Source organism: Orcinus orca, chromosome 3, assembly GCF_937001465.1.
Source record: "Orcinus orca chromosome 3, mOrcOrc1.1, whole genome shotgun sequence".
Lineage (NCBI taxonomy): Eukaryota > Metazoa > Chordata > Mammalia > Artiodactyla > Delphinidae > Orcinus > Orcinus orca.
The window spans coordinates 137,607,633-137,630,159 of record NC_064561.1 but is presented as its reverse complement, the minus strand read 5'-3'; the positions used below and the strand labels follow the sequence as shown (position 1 = coordinate 137,630,159).

At 36.5% G+C, this 22,527-nt stretch overlaps 1 protein-coding gene across 3 annotated transcripts in view; it reads right to left on the bottom strand.

Annotated features, from left to right (window-relative positions):
* The window catches only part of ERCC8 (ERCC excision repair 8, CSA ubiquitin ligase complex subunit), a 75,215-nt gene that overhangs the window by 9,320 nt on the left and 43,368 nt on the right, over positions 1-22,527 (bottom strand). For 2 of the 3 annotated variants that reach the window (XM_049707938.1, XM_049707939.1), the window contains 2 exons: positions 16,493-16,690; positions 12,468-12,548 (listed from right to left, as the gene is read on the bottom strand). In XM_049707938.1, the coding sequence (XP_049563895.1) occupies positions 12,468-12,548; positions 16,493-16,690 (279 nt within the window). Of the gene's footprint in view, positions 1-6,974; positions 7,807-12,467; positions 12,549-16,492; positions 16,691-22,527 lie in introns of those variants that run through there. The other variant, XM_004275183.3, reaches the window with a different exon arrangement.

Genomic DNA, 22,527 nt, shown 5'->3' with positions numbered 1-22,527 from the left:
GTGTACCATAAATGACTTTAAAACTGGGATCAATTTGAGGTGCAGTAAACAACTGGCATATGTGTCCTTTGAAATATGGCAGGATACAAGCACTTTATATGACTAAAAGACACATACTGTTAGCCAAGTCACCATGGAAGGAAAATCTATAAAATGTAAAAGGCAATGGAGAGAAATTGCAGGTGATTACTACCTTTGTAATAGGTTCATTGATATATACTGTCAGTAAGATTGGACAAATACCAATTGAATGAAACAATTAAAAAAAAGTTTCAAGTAGAGGCCTCTATAGATCGTTCCGATTTCTCCAAGTGTTTAAAAACAAAACAAAACAAAGGTGTAGGGTAGGGAGGAGAATAAAACAATAATTAAAGTCTCTCCTGATGATCACAGTCAGGCCTGAATTAGTGACCTCACAGGTCAAGTGCAAAATCTCGAAGTACAGAACAGAAACCACAAAACAAGTATTTACTGAGCACCTACTAAGTAGCAGGAACTGTTCTAGGATTAAAAAAAAAAAAGGGGTGAGCAGGAAGGATAAGATAAGACTATGAAGGAGAGAGTAGAGTAGACTTTACATGCAATTATTAGGTCATGCAGAGAAGGAAAAAAAAAAAAGAGGAGAAGCAACAATTAAACAAATATTAGAAGAAAATATTCCTGAGCTGAGAGAAGGCTTGAGGCTTCAGATTGAAAGAGCTCACAAGAGGTCCAGGAAGTGAGGGGGGAGGAGTAGACTTATCAGACATCTGATAAAATTAAGGAATTCTAAGGATAAAAAGGAAAAAAAAAACCCTCATAGTTGACAAGCTTTTAGCTATAAAGAACGAGTTCCCCACAAAGGGGAAAAAAATCAAACTGGTTTTATTATAAAATCCTAGTCTGCAATAATAGAAGCTAGAAGACAATGGACGTAATAGTTACAGGCTAATGAAAGAAAAGGACTACAACCCAAGAATCCTACCCAGCAAAATCACCATTTCCTCTGCTAGAGGAAAAGATGATATTCAATAACTAAAGTGTATCACCCAAATACATTACCTAAGGAAGATATAGTGCAGTTCACAATCTTTACCACTGTACATGTGGCCCTAAACAGGGGAATGGCTGGAAGCAAATGGTACATTCACAAGATGGAGTATTGTGAAGTTAATAAAAAGAATGACTTCGTGTTTGTAGCTGGGATTTCTTCTAAGACATGCAGACATGGAAATGAAGGATAGTTTATACTCAAATATCCCTAGAACCAGGAAGCATGGCACACCATGCCATGAAGAGCCACACGGGGAAGGACCAGGATCAGTCAGGAGGCAGAGAGGGAGAGGGTGCAGCATGGCCTAGAGTCTTTATTAACATTTTCTGTGGGAAGGAATGGGGGAGGCAGGGCAGGTACACTAAGTTTGGGATTGGATTTTTTTTTTGGGGGGGGGGATTGAATATTTTGAATAATTTCAGTAGACTGGGCTACAGGGCTGGTTCCTAGCTGCCTGGTACCTGGCTCTGGGGTGGGTTAGGGCAGGGGGAATACTGGCTCACGTGTGAGAATTTGATAAAGGGGATGGTTGGGGGTGTGGACTCTGGATTGGTTGTCTTGTATACTAAAGGCATGCTTCCAGGGGGGTCCTTTGCTATCTCTGGGAATTAGTTCTGGAAGGGGCAGTGTCACCAGGATCGATCAAGGATCCAAATACCACAGTATCAAGGATACAGAAAATAAGAAAATGTAGTCAATACCATTGGCCCTGTGATGCTCTGGCATCATATTAAGGAATCCCTGGGGGTGATACTAGTGGAGACTTTTAGCGAGCAGGGCATAAGTTGCACTAACACTGTAGAAAACATTTTACTAAGAGAGTAGAAAGGAAGAACACAAGTAGAGGTGTAAGGAGTCCTTGCAGGCCAGCCTATGACTAGATTTTCTATTTATATGGCATTAACCAAGAAATAGGAAATTCTTGGGGTCTCCAACAATATCTAAGTGGAGTTGGAAAGTGTGCTAAAGGTATGATATATCAAGATAGCAGGTCCAGCAGTTGTTCTGTTGGACAGTATGAAATGATACATTAGTAAAGTATATGTAAGATTAGTGGGATTGTGTGTAACCAAGGAGAAAGAGTGGTTGTGGCGATCATGGTGGGAGGCACAAGGTGAGAGTAGGAAAATGCCTTGGGAACTAGGTGGTCCTCTCCCCAAAGTGCTGAGGGATTTGACTAATATGAGGCAAATGCCTCCAGGGAAAGCAATAATCTCCATTAATTTAGAACACAGAGAGCAGTAACCTCTACTAGATTTCTCCTTAGGCACAGGTATGAGGGGTGTGCCTTTTGGCAAAGAACAAGGAGTAGGATCATGGGCTAGGCAGACAGTAGCTCAGAAATCTAATGGGATCCCTAATATCAAAGGAAGAAAAGCAAAAATGTCCTGTGTACAATTTGTGCCTTAGGAGAGGCAACCCATGTGTTGCTGGAAGCGAGGTTTTAGTGTCAGAGTGAAGTCATCTCCAGTGATGGGCACTTGGAGTAGGAGATGCCCTCTGGGATACGGGGCTGGGGTATCCTTTCCCAGAGGGTATCCACTCGAGGTGATGTGGGGTCTCACATTTACCATGTTTGTGTCTTCAGACTGTAAATTAATGAAAGTCTACAGACCAATAGCAATAAGACCAACAGTCAACAGGAAGATAAGCAGCTGCACTGAGAGGGCTTTTGTTTTTGGTGGAAGTTTCAGCTCAAATGGGTCCTCTATCAGGTAAACAGCTGTCTAGTATATGGACAATTTGGTTAATGCGCCCCTTGATCTGGCCTCCAGCCCTTCTGGGATGAAGGAATGATAAAACATTTATAAAGATATGGGAAGACATTATAAAAAGGGTCTCATTTACAAGGAGTCTTTATATACACGGAGGCAATGCACATCTCCTTTAAATATAAGGGGGAAAGAAAACTTTTAAAAGTTGGTGTGAGGTGTAAACCGGCCAAGGGGCCTTGAATTAAGAGAGATTAAGGCCTAGAGCAAGATAGAGACCCATTTAGGGGTCCATTTACCTGAGTGGAATTTGAAAAAGAGCTGTGTGAGACCATTAAGTCTCTTAATTAAACTGGCTATCTGATACCTACAAGGGATGTGAAAGTTCTATTGAATACCTTTTCCAAGAGATTAGCATTGTGTATTTTTAGAAGAAAAATGTATATCTTAGTTATTAACAATAACATCTGTAACTCTAAAAGTAGTATGGCGTGCAATTGGAAAGGCCTTGTATTGTGGCCTAAATATATATGGAGATGCGTGATTTTGACTTATATTTTGGACATCTGTGAGGCAAGAGAGTCCCAGTTTTGTTAGTTTTTTTCTCCCTTAAAGGGACAATTTTAGGCAATGACCCAACAGTTTATAATAAATGTGAAATGAGGCTACTTGTTGGCCAGGGCATCCAGAAATTTGGTTGAGTGTGTTGTTTCTTGGGTCCCATCCATTATTAGGGACATCCCTGGCTAAGAGATGGAAAACAGCAACATTTCATTGAGCTCCATCATGTATGATGGTTAGCAGTGCCATTTGCATAGTCTATGTACTCCCATTGCTGTTCATTCAGTTAATCCCAAGTGGATTCTGAGCAGCCAAGTGATCTGGGGGAGGGATGACATCCTCCAGCACCATGGCACTTAACAAGGGACTGAGGACAGGGGAAGCCACCTCCTCCTGCAGGTGGAATATGCCAGAGAGCTCAGGTTCGGCTCCATCCTGTCTAAAGAGGCCTTGGTAGCTGTGCTGAGTTTCTGGTGTATTGTTTCTACGACCCAACCCTTAACAAGCAGTTGGGTATGAAAGGTCACAGGCTCAGAGTATGTGAGAGCCTCTGTTTTCCAGAGAGCTCAGCATGTATTTTATTTGTTGTTTTAATGGAGTATAGTATGAGGCTTAGAGGGCAGTTTCTTGCATCGTAAGCCCTTGGACAACTTATGGCCATCCTACGTGGTCTAGAGATTCCAGGAGGTATGACAAGAGGTTGCCAAAATTTCCTTGGTGAAAGAGTCCTTCAGGGCACTAACGGGAGTACCTACTGATTTTAATTTGGAAGTAAAATTTGTAAATAAAGAATATGTTGCCTTCAGAACCCCCAAAGTACTAAAACATGTTGGACCTGTATACCTTAAATGTATATCAAATGAGTCTCCTTGGAGGAGGATGTCATCAATGTAACATCACACCTGTGCTCCTGGAAAAAGGTGGATGCAGTTGAGATCTTGTCTGCCTAGATTGTGATGGCAAAGCTGCTGAGGTACCCAATAGATAGTCTGGAAAAGGTGTATTGTGTCTCTTTGAAGTGAAAGCGAACAGCAGCTAGAGGCTGGTGAAATAGGCACTGAACAGAACATGTTAGCCAAGTGTACAGGGGCAAAATATTTACAGGTTGTTGACTGAATAGAATCAGTAATTTCAATAATATTGGATATTCAAAACTACAATGAGGTACCATCTCACACTGGTCAGAATGACCATTATTAAAAAGTCTACAAATAATAAATGCTGGAGAGGGTGTGGAGAAAAGGGTCTCACACTGTTGGTGGGAATGTAAACTGGTGCAGTCACTATGGAAAACAGTATGGAGGTTCCTCAAAAAACTAAAAATAGTGTTGCCATATCATCCAGCAATCCCACTCCTGGGCATATACCCAGACAAAACTATAATTCGAAAAGATACATGTACCCCTATGTTCATAGCAGCACTATTTACCTAAATGTCCATCTACAGATAAATGGATAAAGAAGATGTGTGATAAATAAATAAATAAATAAATATATACACACAATTAAAAAGAATGAAATAATGCCATTTGCAGCAACATGGATGGACCTAGAGATTATCATACTAAGCAAAATAAGTCAGAAAGAGATAGGCAAATACCATATGATATCACTCATATGTGAAATCTAAAATACAACACAAATGAATATATCTACAAAATAGAAATAGACTCACAGACATAGAGAACAGACTTGTGGTTGCCCAGGGGGAGGGGGGTGGGGGAGGGAAGTATTGGGAATTTGGGATTAGCAGATGCAAACTATTATATATATAGGATGGATAAAATATAGGTCCTACTGTATAGCACAGGGAACTATATTCAATATACTGTGATAAACCACAATGAAAAAGAATATGAAAAAGAATATATATATGTATAACTGAGTCACTTTGCTGTACAGCAGAAATTAACACAACATTGTAAATCAATTATACTTTAATAAAATTTAAAAGAAATAACATTGGATATTGAGTATGGGGGCCCCAATGGATGGGACCACACCATTAACGTTGTAGTAATCCATCATAAGGTGGCATTTTAATCTTATTGCTATATAAATTCTTTAATATATTCATTTAGTATATAAATTTTGGATTTACAATTACATCAAATTATAAAACTTTGCTTTAATATTATATTTATGTATATATTATTCAATTACCTTTTATTTTCTGTTTTTGCTTTTAAATCATTAAGTAATCTACAATTAGCATTATGTTTGCTAGATTGGTGTTTGCTTAGTACCTAAGATTTAAAGTTCCTGTTTTTTTCTCCCCTTGAGCTTGTATCCACCTAAAGTGGCAGTCAGTTTTTCTGTTCTCTTCCTGTTTCAGGCTTTTGCACCCTGAAGGTGCAGTCTTTACTTTCTTTTTCTGGCTAATAAGAGGAAAAAAGGGAGGCTGAAGGGGCCAGGTGCTTCTGGGCAACTTACCCCCGGGATTGCCCCTGTCCAAGGAATCATCAGTCCCTTCCTCACACTGCCACCTTTTTTTTTAAAACTTACAGAACGGCTTGTACCTCTAGATGACTAAAAGTTTTCCTTTTTTTTTCTGTTGGGTGTTCACCTGATAAGCTCCTATTGGTCGGTAGTGGCCTCTCTGTAAGCAGCGCCCCCCCTTCTCTAGGGTGTCCTAATCAACCTTAGAGGGGCTAGGGTCTACATCTAGGAAAGCAACGGTGGCATCAACTTCACCTTTTACATTTTTTGTTTTGAGCATGAGACTCTTTGCATGTTGATAAGCAGCAGCTCTTATGAGGGCCCATATGCATGGACCAGGGCTTTGTATGTTTAAAATTAATTGGATCAACTCTTCAGGTCTTGGCAGGGGACATGCTGGAACCTGGTGCTCCTTTCCCCTCCTCTCCTTCTTCATTAAACACTGAGCCACGGTCTCCAGGGATGGGACCACTTATACCCTACTAGTGTGGGGAACGGATTGCTTGCGACAGCAGGAAGCAGACATAGCAGAGAAGCTTGTGACCTGAACAGTGCTTGTGGGGAGCCATGATCTCCAGAGAAGGCCCTCACACCAAACCCACAAATGGCCCACAGCACACAGGTGAGTGCTCAGGTGCAGCCATCTCCGACTACTTTGAGGAACAGGCTGAGATTTGACTCAGAAAAGCTCAGAGGGGAAAAGGAAAATGCTTTATGGATGCCTACAGGAACATGTAACGTCGCAGACACGAGGTACTGATAAGGCCTCACTGGTTGTTGGCGCTGCCCAGTCAGTGGATTAGACTCATCCCATGGCTCTAGGAGGGTAGTCATTCCACATCCCCAGCAGATGGACCTTTTCGAAATGTACCAGTTACCTATGTGTATCTGAAGTTTGGAGAAAGACTCCTTTTTTCTTAAAATTAAAAAAAAATTCCAATTTCAATAGCATTCTCAAAGATTGTTAAGAATCCTCACCAAGTGAGAAAAAGTGAGAGTAAAATGGTCAGGGCTTAAGAAGATCAACTATAAAGTAAACGTATGGAAAACGTTTGGCCAGAAAGGTCTGATATGAGGCCTAACACACACTTAAAAACTCAACAACTAGATACTTGGTATTCAAGCTCACAAAAACCTCTTTAACTAGCCTCCTATTGATAGAATCAGAAAGAAAGGGAATATAAGATTAGGTTCATGATAATCACTTGTGGGTTATGACACAAGAAGAGTGGAAAATAAAATAGAAATTTTATGACATTTCATGTTTAAGCCAAATTCCCTGCCAGGATATTTTCTGCTTTGATGAATGAAGTAGGACTTGGTCACATCTTAAACAGATTCATAGAAGAGCAGTTTAAGCTGCCATCTGATGCATTAAAATAAAGGAAACATGGTATTTTCCCTAAGTTAAATACCTCCTGTGATGCACTTTTTAGATTGTGGAAGGCAATGAGTTCAAGAAAATTTAACATAAAGCTAGACAACGGTTAAGTAAATGAAATCATTGCAAAAACGGAATACATAAATAATAATAAACAAATTTTGATGTTAACTTCTCAACTATACTTTTTGATATAATCCTCAGTAAAATCATTCTTGAAAGTGAAAATGAGCAAGGTGATGGTACAACCAGCAGAAGAAAGGCAGTGCTGATAACCTCTACGTGCTCATCCTCTAAGACTGCATCTTATTGTTCACACAATCTGCTCAAGTTCCCACAAAGGGGCTACCATGACCTGTCTCCTTCTACTACAGCTATACGGGCTGCGGCAGACAACAGCAACTGGGATCAAGGAGACATGTTCTGATTAAATAAACTATATGGAACTCTGTTGCAGGATTTCATGCAACTATTAACTTCATTTTAAAATAAAAGGAAAAAAACCACCCAAATTCAGGGCTAATTTAGCTGTCACTGGACAGTTAAAAAAATAAAACAGTCCTGTTTTAAAAGTTTCATCAATAGAGACAAAAAGGTACTAAGAATGATAGTCATCCTTCCTCATCACTGCTGCTCCAGGCATCTTCAAATGCTGGATTTAACTGTGCTCTGGTTGAAGTCTAAAAAAAAGGGGCAAAAAAGAAAGATTCAATTATTCTACCTCATAATTTTAGGCTCACAATATAGTTATGAAATATATCAGATAAAAAGCAACTAGATTATTTTTGAAGAAACTATATAATTGTTAATTTCAAACCAAAAGTTAACAAAAGAAACACCCTGCATACAATATAAAATGTAACTTCATTTTAAATAGACATATCAGACTTTATCTAAATTATCTGTTTCCTTCGAAGTAGTTACCTCATACACACACACAGACACGCACAGACACACAGACACAGAGACAAACACACGCTGCTGCTGCTATTACTTAAGGCATTTTTACACCTCTTTGGAGTTACCTGGAGAAGAGGGCACATTAATATCCATGTGGCTAAGCCTGGACTCAGGTCTACAGTCTGACTTGAGAGCCCAAATTATTAATGTGAGCAACTTTTTACTGCTTGGATGGACCTGATTTTTATAAATAAGCAAATATCCACATGTGGGGAATAAGGTGTTCATCAAACAGAGTAATATCATTTTTGGTATTAAGTGGCGAGGTTTATGTATGTATGTATGTATGTATGTAGCTAGGAAAGCAGTTGAAAAAGACAGGTAAAATGTATTGGAAACGGTAACATTTTGTCATTAGCACATAGGTTTCCCTGGGAGATTTCTGTGAAAGAGAACATGCATTAGATGGTATTTATCTAAAATAACAAAACATCACAGTACTCTCACAACTTTAATAATAAACATAATCAGCAACAGAGGAATTTTAATTACCTGTGGTATTTCAAATCAATTCACTTGTCTGGGGAAATTTTTTGAATGGCTAACCTTCTTATTCTTTGGCAAATGATTAAAGGACTTTAAAATGATCTCTTTTTTGAGTATCTGGGCATTATGAGCCACGTGTGCTTCCTACTCTGCAGTTTTTATGTCTGCTGCCAGTTTGTTCAGACTCCAAATCCAATAATGTATTAGTTCTTAGATTATTCTTAAATTATCTTAGATATATTACCTTTTATAACATATAGCAATATTTTATGTTAAGGGTAGCCCCTACTGTATGTCTGAGAATGTTCATTTCCTTTTGATGAACATGATGATTTAGACTCTTAAAATTCAAACAATGATAACAGTAGAAAAAGTGGGTGTTTGCAGTAAATTCCCCAAGTATCAGCCAGGACAGTCAGAAAACAATATGTGAATTTAGGTATTCTTTACAGTTGTTAAAGCTTAGATCTGAGTCCATTACTTAATCTAATGGTGGTATTGTCACCATTACTAAACATAATATTGGTTATTGTCACTTAGTTGCACAAACAAAATTCCATTATACCTGGTGTCCAGATCCAAAACTATTACCAAACCTCAGCAAACTATTCACTTATTTCTAGTAGCAGTCCACTGATTTGCAAGAGTAGCATACTGAAGACTGTTCATTTATTCTTTCATCCAAGTGTTTACTGAATTTCCTACCTTTCTGGGTTTATAATTTAACTACCAAGTTAGGTTATTTAGTGACAGTTTATTTAAAGATGTATTATCCTTAGGGGTTAGGTGATTATTCTTCCCTACTCTAGCTCTAAAAGCCTTTAACTCTGCCTTAGATATCTACCCCAAAGTGTCCCTGGGTAGATGAACCATACAAAGGCCATGCCTTCTAATTTCACTATGGAAGCCAAATATGTAACCTATTAAACATTTAAATTTCATTTTAAAAATCAACAGAGAAGCAAAATTATATTTTAATGTAAATTATTGTTGCTATGGTAAGCAAACAAAAATAAGTGAAAATTGGAAAGGCAGTTGCATATAAATTTTACTGTTTATAGCAGTAAAGGATAACAATATGAATATATTACAGTATTATTAGAAGTACATTTTATTGTTAAAAAACACAAATAAAACATCTTACTTGTAATTGAAAGCTTCAGTAAAAATATTATATATGATGTGGTACACATATACTGTTTGAGACCTACTGATCAAGTTAACTACCATCTATTACTTCAGTTTTCTCTACAACATCTCCTCCTAGTGGACATTCTTTCCATGCTTGAACATATCCATCCAGCCTGCCTGTTCTACTGACAGATAGTTGTGAATGTTATGGAGACAGGGAAGCATGAGTTTAAAGGGGATATAGTTCAGGTCCATGTAACAGGAAGGAAGAAAAAAACCAAACTGGACCATCTTCCATACATGCATCTTGATAAATTCTAAATTTCTTACTGGTAATTAGTGGAAAATCTTTATAGGTAGAATATAGGGTTGTTTCAATATAGCAAGTGATTATACATCTACACAAGTGGTAAATAAAACAGCTACATATTGTGTAACTGTCAAAATAAAGTAAGATTCTTGATGAGAGGTCAGATTTAAACTGTAATATAGTCACCCTAGAGATCTCAGCCAGGAAAAAGTGAGTAGAAGTTACATAGGCTTGCTTTGATTGTGACCAAATGTTAGGAAGAGGGGGCAAAAGGAAGGTAGATTCCTCAGAATATAACAAAACAGCCTGCCAATTAAATAATAGGATTTATGCTTAAAGACCATAAAACCTGCCCCTATTGCCCAATGCCCTTCAATTTCTTATGGTAGAACTAAGTTCCTCTTCTATCTTGGATATCAGAAGAAAACACCCCTAAGGGATTGTATCTTGGTTGATGGAGAAGTAAATCTCATATCAAGGGTGGATTTGAAAGGAAACCTAAGAACAATTTTGCTTTGATGATTCTGATGTTTGAAGATATCATAAACTTGTCTCAGATCACTAATGAATGGCAGAACTGGGATTCGAACCCAGTTACCAGTATTACTATTATTTAGTTTACCTGAAACTACAGACAAAGCGAGTGTGTGAGTATGTGCATGTGTATGCTTTGTTTTGTGTTAAGTTGCCTCTCTGGGGAACTGCAGCAGTCCTTCATTTGATAGGTGAGATGAAAATACTTTTAAATATGAGTTAAATAGTAAATATACATGTAAGGAACAGGGTCTAGTGTAGACAGACTTCTCTATTGGGATCTGCATCGTGATCATATTCATGTTCTACCTACATTCACAGAAATCTTTCAAACTAAAATTTTGTGGAAATAATCTTAGCACTTACCATTTTATATTAATTTGAGAATGGTGCCTGTCTTAAAGAATATATACAGTGCATTTTAAAAGGTAAGGTTTCATAGCTCTAAAGCTTAACTATAAAGCTAACCTATTTTTTGTGTACCTCTGTTTGATTTCTACTTGTTCAGCTTAACTTCCCATATACAAAAATTCTTCTAGATGGGGAGTTCAAACTATCACTGTAACTATATAATGAGGAAATAAACCATCAGAGTCACATACTCTCTTTATAAAATAAGCAATTTAGTTTTCTTCTAAATAATATCCTTTTTTCATACATAAGTCAAAGATGATTTTTTTTTTTTTTCTTTTGGCGCTGGCCTCTCACTGTTGTGGCCTCTCCCGTTGCGGAGCACAGGCTCCGGATGCGCAGGCTCAGCGGCCATGGCTCACGGGCCCAGCCGCTCGCGGCATGCGGGATCTTCCCGGACTGGGGCACGAACCCGTGTCCCCTGCATCGGCAGTCGGACTCTCAACCACTGCGCCACCAGGGAAGCCCAAAGATGATTTATTTCTAGCTTTTTTTTTTTATAGTTTTCATTTGGTGAATGATTGTTAAACTTTCTAACATGGCTTATAGTATTATGAGTTGGATTTAATGTATATAGTAATTCCCAAACAGCAGGACACAGTAATTAAATAATAATGCAAAATCAATGGCTGAACCAAATTATTTGAACATATTAAGCTTTGTACAAAAAAAAATTCAGTATTTAAAGCAGGTGTACACTAAAACTAATCAAAGCCATAATAAATCAAATTAGACACATGATGAAATCTGGAAGATTTCACCTTTAGATAGCTTGACAAAAAAGTAAAAAAATTCAGAGGCTACTACCTAAGACCAGAAATCATGTCTTATTTATCTTTGTTTTCCCACCAGATTTTTCAGGTTCTTTATTCACACTGTCATATTTGTACCAGTTTATGCTCTGAGATAGGCACTAACAGACTGCTGGTAGAAGTGTAAACTGATAAAATCTGATAGTGTGAATAAAGAACCTTAAACATGTCATACATGATAACTCAAGAGGTAACACTACTTCTAGGAATCTAACCAAAGAAGTAATCAGAAATGTAAATAATTTTTGAACAGATATTTACCTTGATGTGTTTATAATGATCAAAAGAAATGTCTTCCAATAGGAAAATATTTGAGTAAATTATGGTAAATAAATGACAGAATGCTATATTATTAAAAACAATATTTACAAATACTTATTAATGACATGGAAAAAGTCTTAAGCAGGATGCTAAGCTGTATGTTCAAGCACAATATTAACCATGCTAAAAAGTATGCACAGGAAAAAACAAGAATGAATTAAATCAAAATGTTAATAGTAATTAATAAACTTCAGAAATTTATGTTCTTCTCTTAATATTTTTTTGAGTTTTCCAAATATATTATAGAGGCAAATTATTTTTACAATCACAAAATAGCAAGAAATGCTTTAAAAGTTTCTCTCATATAAAGTAAATTAATAAAAACTTTTTTTATGATTTAGAAGTCACTGTTCAATCTGTATAAATAATATTTTACCTCCTCATCATCAGGAACTGATTCATGTAAGGATGGTATCCAAGCAAGAATATTGCAGTCTCTGCTACCGCTGTAAAGTTCCTATAACACAAAGCAAAGATGTAATTGTAGGTCACTTTAAAGCTGGTGCCAATCTGAAATAAATGACATCAATTTTTAAATGATTATTTCTTAGGTTAGATTAATTAAGATTAATTCTATTTCTACTCCCCAAAGAAACTGGGCTGATGTTTTTTTCTGTTTAAGATGTAGTAAAGACTTGTTTTGTATTTAAAAATGGTATTATGATATGTTAACATGTTGCTAACATGTTAAAATTCACAAAAACAATCACTGTAATTTTTAATCAATCATAATATCCTTTTTTTTTTTTTTTTTTTGCAGTACGCGGGCCTCTCTGTGCTGTGGCCTCTCCCATTGCGGAGCACAGGCTCCGGACGCGTAGGCTCAGCGGCCATGGCTCACGGGCCCAGCCGCTCTGCGGCATGTGGGATGTTCCCGGACCGGGGCACGAACCCATGTTCCCTGCATCGGCGGGTGGACTCTCAACCACTGCGCCACTAGGGAAGCCCCATAGTATCCATTTATTTCAAGTGTCAGAGAATGAGAAAAAAATGGAAGAAATAAATTTCGTCCTTTTAAAGACTTCAATGAAGAAACCATACGAGTTTCTAGCTAAAATAGACCAAAAGTTCAAAAAAAGAACTCAACTAAAGAGCATTAAGACATATATGCCATGCTTGCTGAGAAGCTTATTTTATAAGCAGCTTGGGCTGATGCACAGTCAGTGTCTATGTCTTTATGGATATGCTGCCTGCACATGCTGAACAATGTTCATTCACCTCCCCACAAAACTTCAGAAATATGTTATATTGGCTAGTAATGAAAATATTCCTATGCAGCAGTGAAATAGATACGCTCCCATACAGAGGGTATAAATTGCTATAATCTTTTCAGAGAATGAAATCTCAATATGTGTCAGAAGTTTCTGTATGCATTTCTAGGAAGTCATGCCAAAGATACACATGAAATTCAAGGATATTATCATCAATATTATATTTATAATAACAAAAATAATAATTTTCCAAAAATTATTGTCCAGGGTAATGATTTCTAAATTTATGCTGCATTAATATGATGTGATATTACATAATCACTAAATTTATTTTTGAAGAATATTTAATGACAGTGGAAAATATTCATATTGTCAAGAGAAAGGAGCAGGATGTAAACCAAATAGTCATAGAGTGAAAAGAAAAAAACAGGATGTAAAATACTAGGTCAATTTTTTAAAAAGCTACTAAGCAAAGAGGAAGGGCTAAAAAGAAAAAACAGCAAAATGTTAAGTGGTTATAAACCTCTGACTGACTAAATGTTTATTTTTCTCGCAAATATATTTCTACACAAATATTTCTAACACTGTAACTTTTTTTTCCTGTTCTGGTATGAAATTATTTAGTTTTACTGTTACTCATCTCAAAAGCTATTTGAGGCATGGTACAATCAGTATTTTTCTAAAAAAAATATGTAAAAGTTCTGGGTAAAGGGAAAATAAGATTATGAAGTGATTTATAGGAAATATAGATATAAAGAGAATTAAGTAAATTACATTTAGTTACACATTATCAGATTTCCTAAATGGAACAAAATTCTACAGACTGCACTGTTAAATCTAGAATGTATGGTTACACTAACTATGGATGATGCAAAGATATTTTCATATGCTCAGTGCCCTAGAGCAATTTAGTTTCCTGAGAAGATATATACCCAAGATACACTAAGGTCAGATAACCTTGTCTTATGTTTCCTCATGATTAAATTCAGGTGATATATCTTTGCCAGGAATATCACACACTTTGATAATTTGATTAAGCTGATGTATGCCAGTCTTCTTCAAGGTAAAATTACTCATTTTACCTTTGTAATTAATATTTTGTAGGGTGCTACCTTGAGATTATGTAAATTCCTCATCAGACTTTCAATTTATTACTTACTAATAGCAGAATGGACTCATGGATTCCTATTTTAGTCAAAGGGAAATAATCAGTTATTATCATTATTTATTTTGATGTTGGGTATATATTTTCAAATTTTTACATTTATGATAGAATTACTATAAATATCAATTTTATTTTCAGATAGTGGGTTGTGTGTAACATGTAATTGGTTAAAAGGGTTCTGATGCTGAATGGAGGCAAAAATACTACTCTCCTTTACTTTTATAATTTAGATTTATAATTATTTTCCTTTTCAGAAATCATAATAGGGATAAGAGTTGGAAGCTTTCTGATGTAATGCAGTGATTCAAATCTTTCTTGGGGCACAGCACATATAGAAATGGTATTTGTCACACTTCCCTGGTGGTATAGTGGTTAAGAATCCGCCTGCCAATGCAGGGGACACGGGTTCGAGCCCTGGTCCGGGAAGATCCCACATGCTGCGGAGCAACTAAGCCCGGACACCACAACTACTGAGCCCATGCAGCACAACTACTGAAGCCCATGCGCCTAGAGCCCGTCCTTTGCAACAAGACAAGCCAGCGCACTGAGAAACCTGTGCACCACAACAAAGAGCAGCCCCTGCTCGCCACAACTAGAGAAAGTCTGCGCACAGCAACGAAGATCCAATGTAGCTAAATAAATAATAAATAAATAAATAAATAAATAAATAAATAAATAAAAGGAATGGTATTTGCCAGAAGGCAACTGGCCCCAGCTCTCTGGCTATCCTAGGCTTGTCACAGCTATTCCAGGGACTGAAGGGAATCAAATATGTGGACATACTTTCAATACATTCTAGGAAGCTCTGATTTGGTGGAAAGCAACAACTGGTAGTCAGAATACCTGTGTTAAAATCTTGGCTGTGTCTCTAAGTGACTCTGGATAAGAAAAGAGGTACTGTATTCTAAGAATTTCTTTGAATGGATAATCATGCTTTGTCAATCTACTTGCAGATTTGAGGCAAGTCACATCACCCCTCTGGTTGCCTTAGTAGCCTTTTCCCAGAAGTAACACGAAAATATTTAATAATTGGTACATCAGGACACTGGCCAATCCGAAGAGATACTGGACATAGAGAGGGAGCAGGGTCTGAAGGTCCCTCTTAGTTACTGGGTCTAGGAGGCCCCAGGGAAGGGGGTGAAGCTGGAAGTCACTTAGGGAGCTTAGTATAACAGCTATGTAACAAACAGCAGGATATGAATTTGAGTATTTTAATAATGGATACTGCCATGCTGATGTGTGCTGGCTGAAAAACCAGCCCTGTATATCTTACTTCACAGCGTCAGACACAAATTAAGTAATGAGTATTAATGAATGAATGAATAAGGTGATAAATTCCCTCCTAGCTCTAATAACCCATAATATTCATTCTTTCAGTATTTAATTTTCATGAGCCTCATTTTCATTATCTACGATGCAGGGAAAATACCAACAATCTTGCTACATTAGGGACTCATTTAAAGGAACATATGAGGTAATCTATGCAAATGTTCTATGAAAAAACCAATCTGCTCCATTGGTGAGATGAAAGAGAAAGGTTAGGATGTTAAACAAACAAAAACCATAGGTATTTAAGAAATTATGTAAGTTGCATCAACACTAAAGTAAACTTATTAGTCATTGGCAGAAAATAAGAAAAAAATAAAATTTCAGACATTCACACATACGTAAATCAAGATACAAAAACTATATTTTGAGATGAGACACATATGTTTCATTTTTTTCCCAAAAGCTCGTTTGCAAGAAATTATTTTAATTTGCCAGAGATTTTCAACTGCCAAATAAATGGAGCCCATATACAAAAGAAAGAATTTATCCCAGTCAAGTTGCACAGTATTATATTGATTCACAGAGACATCCTATGCCACCTAAAAAAAATCTATCCTCTATTTAATAAACTCTAGCTCAGATGTGGATAAAAAGTATAATTCCTTAGAATGAAATTGCAATTTACTCTTTTATATACAACTACTCTGGCAAGCTAGCTACCCGAACATTCTAAATTCCCCTAAATATCATTCTTACCTGGAAATTAGACTGAAATACACAGCAGTCAACACTTTTATAATGTCCCTTAAGCATAGTTATCTGTTCTCCTGAGTAAACTGTATAAACAGCAATGGTGCTACCATATGGTACAAAAACAAATTCTGAACTGCAGCCACAGGAGACAGTGAATTTCAATCCTTTTCTACTGTCATTACACACTTTTCCATAGTTCACCTGTAGGATGTAAAAGCATACAGTTACTTACTTAAATCTGAATTAAAAAGACAACAAAGATAGGAAAAAATATTTACTTAAAATATTCTACTATAGAAATGACTCTAGTAAGTCTAAAAAAAAAAAATCCATGTCCTAATAGGAATAAGGGCCAATGACATAAATGTACATTTCATATACGAGGGAAACACAAATAGTAAAAAGACCCACAAAAACAAATGTTCACATTTCAACTGTGATAGAAATAAAAATGCAAATTAAGGCAACCTTGAAGAATCATTTTAGACCATTTAGCAAAAATTTTAATAAACCATTGAGACACTCAATACTAGTACAAGTGAGGTAAACGTGTAGGTGGCACCACAATTTGATCATTCTTTCTAAAAGACCAAATGGTTTATTATGCAACAAAATATAAAAGTATACTTTATGTATATGTATATATATATACACACACACACGTATACGTATATACTCCCTCCAGAAAAAAAAATTAAATATATACACACATACATATATAATATATATATATATTTTTGAAGGGAGGATAACTTTCTTTTTATTTATAACATTTTAAATTATGATAAAATACACATAACATAAAATGTGCCATCTTAACCACAATTTAAGTGTACAGTTCAGTGACATTAAGTATATTCACATTGTTGTGCAACCGTCACCACTATCCATTTTCCATCTTGCAAAACTGAAACTCTGTACCCTTTAAACAACAAAGACATTATTCCTTGACGTAGTAACTATTACTGGGAATTTATCTTAGGGAAATAATTAAACAGCAAAAAGGTACATGCCGAGAGGAATTCAATTCCACACTATCTAGAATGGCAAAGTAACTGAGAATAGATGTAAATTCCTAATAGTGTTATATTAACTCTACAGTTTATATAGAAATTAAAAAAATCATAAGTATGAAAATTATGCAGAAAATAGGGATAAAAGTTAAGTATAAAAAAGCAAAGAACACAAATACTGTGTATACTACAATTGCAGCTTCTTATAAATAATTATATATTTGGGACAAAAACAAAAATTCTACACCTGTAAGTCAAAGATGCAAGACCAACAACATCAGCATCACCCGAGCAGTTAGAAACAAATTCTAGGCCCCATCGCAATCTACTGAACTAGAATCTTCATTTTAACAAGATCCCTAGATGTTCTGTAGGTCCATCAAAGTCTGAGAAGCTTGGAGATAAAGGTTTACTTCCTGGTGATAATTTAGATAAGAAGCTTAGGGTAAGTGTAAAACCAGTATCTAATCATTTAGGAATTATGAGCAAGCAGATCACCAATATCTCCCTTCACTATGGCTAATAATGGAGTTTAAACAGACAGTGACTGCTTTGCCTTCTTCTTTTTCTAAAGGTTGGGTGGGAGTGTGTGTGTGTGTGTGTGTGTGTGTGTTTCTGTGTATAAACAAACACTGAGGCTCAAATGGATATATACTGATAATTGTGGATACTACATTCGGCTTACCCACCCTCGAGGTTAACATGTGACAGAAATGAGCATGTGTGTTCAACTATCTCAATGCAGCAGCGGTACAGTGAAATGTTAAAACATTAAACTTATAATCAGTAGACTTCGGTTTTTGAAACCCACTCCACCCCTCCTTTGCCTCTTATGAGTAATGAATGATTTAACCTCTGAGTTTCATTCTTCTAATCTGTTAAAAGGAAATAACATCATTTACCAGAGCTATTGTGAAAAATAAAATGAAATAATGCAGGGACTTGCCTGGTGGCGCAGTGGTTAAGACTCCACACTCTCAATGCAGGGGGCCCGGGTTCAATCCCTGGTCAGGGAACTAGATCCCACAGGCATGCCGCAACTAAGAGTTTGCATGCCACAACTAAGGAGTCCGCCTGCCGCAACTAAGACCCAGTGCAACCAAATAAATATTTTTAAAAAAATGAAATAATGCATAAGAAAACACTTAGGATATAGAAGTATTCAGTGAGTCCTTAGATTTATTAATTCCTATATATTTAAAAGAATAACATTCCCTCATTTGTGTCTTTTGATCCTCCATGCACAACAATTTCTAGAATAACACTGTGGGGTGGGGAGGTGGGGTGAAGAAAAAACACAAATCTCAACTAGCAATTCTCTGTTCCTCCTGGAAAAATTATGAACTGCTAGAATGTGATGGTCTTATTCACACATCAGAACACTTACCTACAAAACCTATTTTCTTTCCACTATACCACATTCCTTCCCAAATGTGAACTGGGAAGTGTTCAATGAGGTATAAATACTGAACCAGCTAATTAACTTTTGTCTTTGTCCTTAGGCGTTCCCCCTGCAATCCATCTTGCAACTTACTGTCCTATTAATCTTGGTAAATCACTGCTGTGATCAAATCACCTGTGGGCTCAAAACTATCAATATCTTTTCAATGCCTGTGGAATGAAGTTCTAGTAACAGGTGAAGGAAAGGAGAGATCTACCAATTACTAAGTGCTTAGTGTCACACACTGTGCTAGGTGATTATCTAAGCTCCCCGTTTTATGACTATAAACACTTACCATAAAAAGCAGTATGTGACAAATATCATGCTATATATTATGAAAGTATTGAAGAAGAACAGGGTACTTTTGGTTATGATGTCTTAAAGGTGGTATGTACAGTCTTTGAAAAGATTCTGATAGGGGAGAAAATTTTCATAGATGTGGGATAGGATGATGGCAAACACAGTTCCCTATCTTATGAATCCCTTTTATTGTTCCAGGAAATATATACATCTAGTCACTGAATAAATACCTACAGTGATGCCGAGATTCCATCATAAGGCAGCCCATTTCACTGTCAAACAACTATCAGCATAATTAATAATAATGACAGGTAATGTTTACTAAGTGTTAACATTTGCTGTAAGTATCAGACAATGTGTTAAATATTTTACATGCATTATTTCATATAATATGCAAAACAATACTATGAGATAGGTAGCATTATTAAACAAAAAGAAAACACTTAGAAAGGTTAAGTAAGTATTTCGATCAAGGTCTCTTGGCTAGTAAGTGACAGAATCAGAAACTGAAATCTAGACTATACTAACCAAAAAGCACTGTGCCACACTGTGGTAAATTATTTTTCTTTAATTCCACTAAGTGATGATCACAGTCTACTGTAATACAAGTGAGCACTGGGTACTCTGGAAGCAGGTAAGCCAGACTAGAGGAGTTAAAAAGAGATTGTGCCTGAAATGAATCTTGAAAGCTGAGAAGCAGCTAGGACAGGAAGGAGGAGACGGTATTCCAAAGCAAAGGCAGCAGTCGACGCAAAGAATGGAAAGGTGAGAGAGCATATATTTAAAGACCTTTAAGTAGCTCAGTATGGCTAAGGACACGGGAAAAAATGGGGAAGTGGCAAGATATAAAGCTAGTGAGTTAGAAGGGACAGCTTATGAAGGCCTTGTGCGCAACAGGCAAAAATATTCAGTTTTCATAACCTGAAAGTTTACTGAGGAAACACTTTCACTGGGAGATGAGTTTGGGAAAAGTTAGACGGACGTTAGAGTAATTAAAGAGAGACCATGAGGGCCCAAAGTGAGGCTGGAAGGGAAGAGAGCTAAGAAATAAATTATGAAGAAACAATTAAGAGGACTTGTAAATGATTTAATAGCTGGGATAAGGGAAGGGAAGAATAAAGGATAGACTCCCACTTTCTAGCCATTGGTGACTGGGTGAATGATAACACCAATAACTAAAACAGTAAACACCAGAATAGCTATTTTAAAATTTTGTTGCTGTGCCAAAAGCTGTCTCTCTGTGAATTTTCCCTGTAGGTAGAGTTTTCTGTACTGTAAGGGAATGGTTTCCAGAGTGCAGTTGGCACCTCAAAGACTCTGTAAGATGATCCATTAAGGTATGAGGGGAAAATATGAGAATTTCTATTTCATTTTTAACTAAAAAATAAGAAATTAAGCTTTAATAAAATATATGGACTCACAACAGTACGTGTATATAATTTATAAATAATTATACATATATTGGAAGCATGTACTTATACATTTTTCTTAAATTATAAGGGTACTACCAATAAGGCAACACCATACAATAAAAAGTTATCATTTATGATATGCCTATTATTTAGCAGGTACAGTACTACTCTTAACATACTTCCATTTTGCCCTTACAATTACTGTTTAGGTACCTAATAATCCTGATTTACAAGATGGAGACACTGAAACTCTGACCATAGTCCTTCATGATCTCACCTTAAATAAATTGCCTACTACCCAAATTACTAAATGGCAGGGCTGAAATTTGCTTACTATTCTGTCTGACAGCACTTTAAGTGTTTGAATACAGTGTGCTTCCCCTGAGAGTTACTTTTTCTGGGATCAATGTCCCAATTCCTTTAAGTGTTCTTTGTAGGTGAATTTCTGGGCCACTTGAGTATTTTTGCATGAATGACTTTTCCTTTGATCAAGTCCTTTTTAAAATGTATTATCCATTCTAAACACACTATTCAAAATATGGGCTTACTAGCAAAAATCCATAGAGTATGAGTATCACCACCTTCAAGATGGAGAGAAAAATGGAATAAAATCACATTAACAATTTATGTATGTACTCAATACCATTTATTTCTATCACATTCACCTTTGATGCACATGTAACCTACTTTTCCAAAATGACCCTGTCACTTCTCCACTCAAAAGCCTTGAGTGGCTTTCTATCTCATGCATAGAAAAAGCCGAAGCCCTTACCAAGGGCTACAAGCCTGTAAGCTCTGGTATCCTGTTCCTTCTGTTGCTTATCTCCTATTACTCTCCCCTTTGCTTACTCTAGTCTAACACAAGAGCCACATACATGCTCCTTGGGTATCCCAAGCATGCTCCTGCCTCAGGGTCTTTGTACTTTCTTTCTTCCTCTTCCTGGAATGCTCTCCCTCCCAGATGTTGGATGGCTCACTCCTTCATTTCCTTAAGGCCAAATGTCATCTTCTGAGTCAGACCTAGCCTGACTGCCCTAGGTAAAACATCAACTCCAGCTTCTTAATATTTTCTATGCTCCCTTCCTTGCTTTGCTTTTCTTTATAGTACTTACTGCACCGAGTATATATTTTACCCATTCATCCATCCATCCATTCATTGATTGATGGATGTCTTTCTTTCTCTCCCTGGAACGTAAGCTCCACAAGGATAGAACTTTTCTATGTTTTGTCTATTCCTGTATAATACTGCCTGGAAAATAGGAAGTACTCAAAAAATTCTTATTAAACAAATGAATAAAATGAGAAAAAGGAAGGTGTGACCTGATTAGGGACATGGTACAATATAATGAGTGGGAGATTCTAAATTAAAATTTGCAATGTCTGAGTTTTTAGCCTGAGACACGATGGAGAAGCATTTCATAAAGAATAAGAGGGATTAGCAAACCCTAAAGTAATCTGGCACAAACAATCCTGACCTTAAAGTTAGTTTTTAATAATAAAAGTGATACCTAGAATATCTAAGAGAGAATTAGCTAGAAAGGATGATTAAAGAAAGGAATATGATTAATATTAATATGAACCTTAAGGTAGTTAATAAATGCTTTAAGGGGTCTGGGTATAATCAGCATTATGGCAAGAGTAGAATCTAGAGTCAAACTCTGTTGCTTTCTAGCTATGTAAATTCAGGCAAGTTACCTAATTTTATGTCTTATTTTCCTCATGTGTAAAATGGGTGTTATAAGAGTAACACCCTTCAGAGTGTTGATGTGGTGATTAAACAACACCATGTATACTCTGGCACATATATTAAATGTTAATTTTTATTAGCATAGTAACTGGCACATAAGCTCTCAATAAATATTAACTATTAGT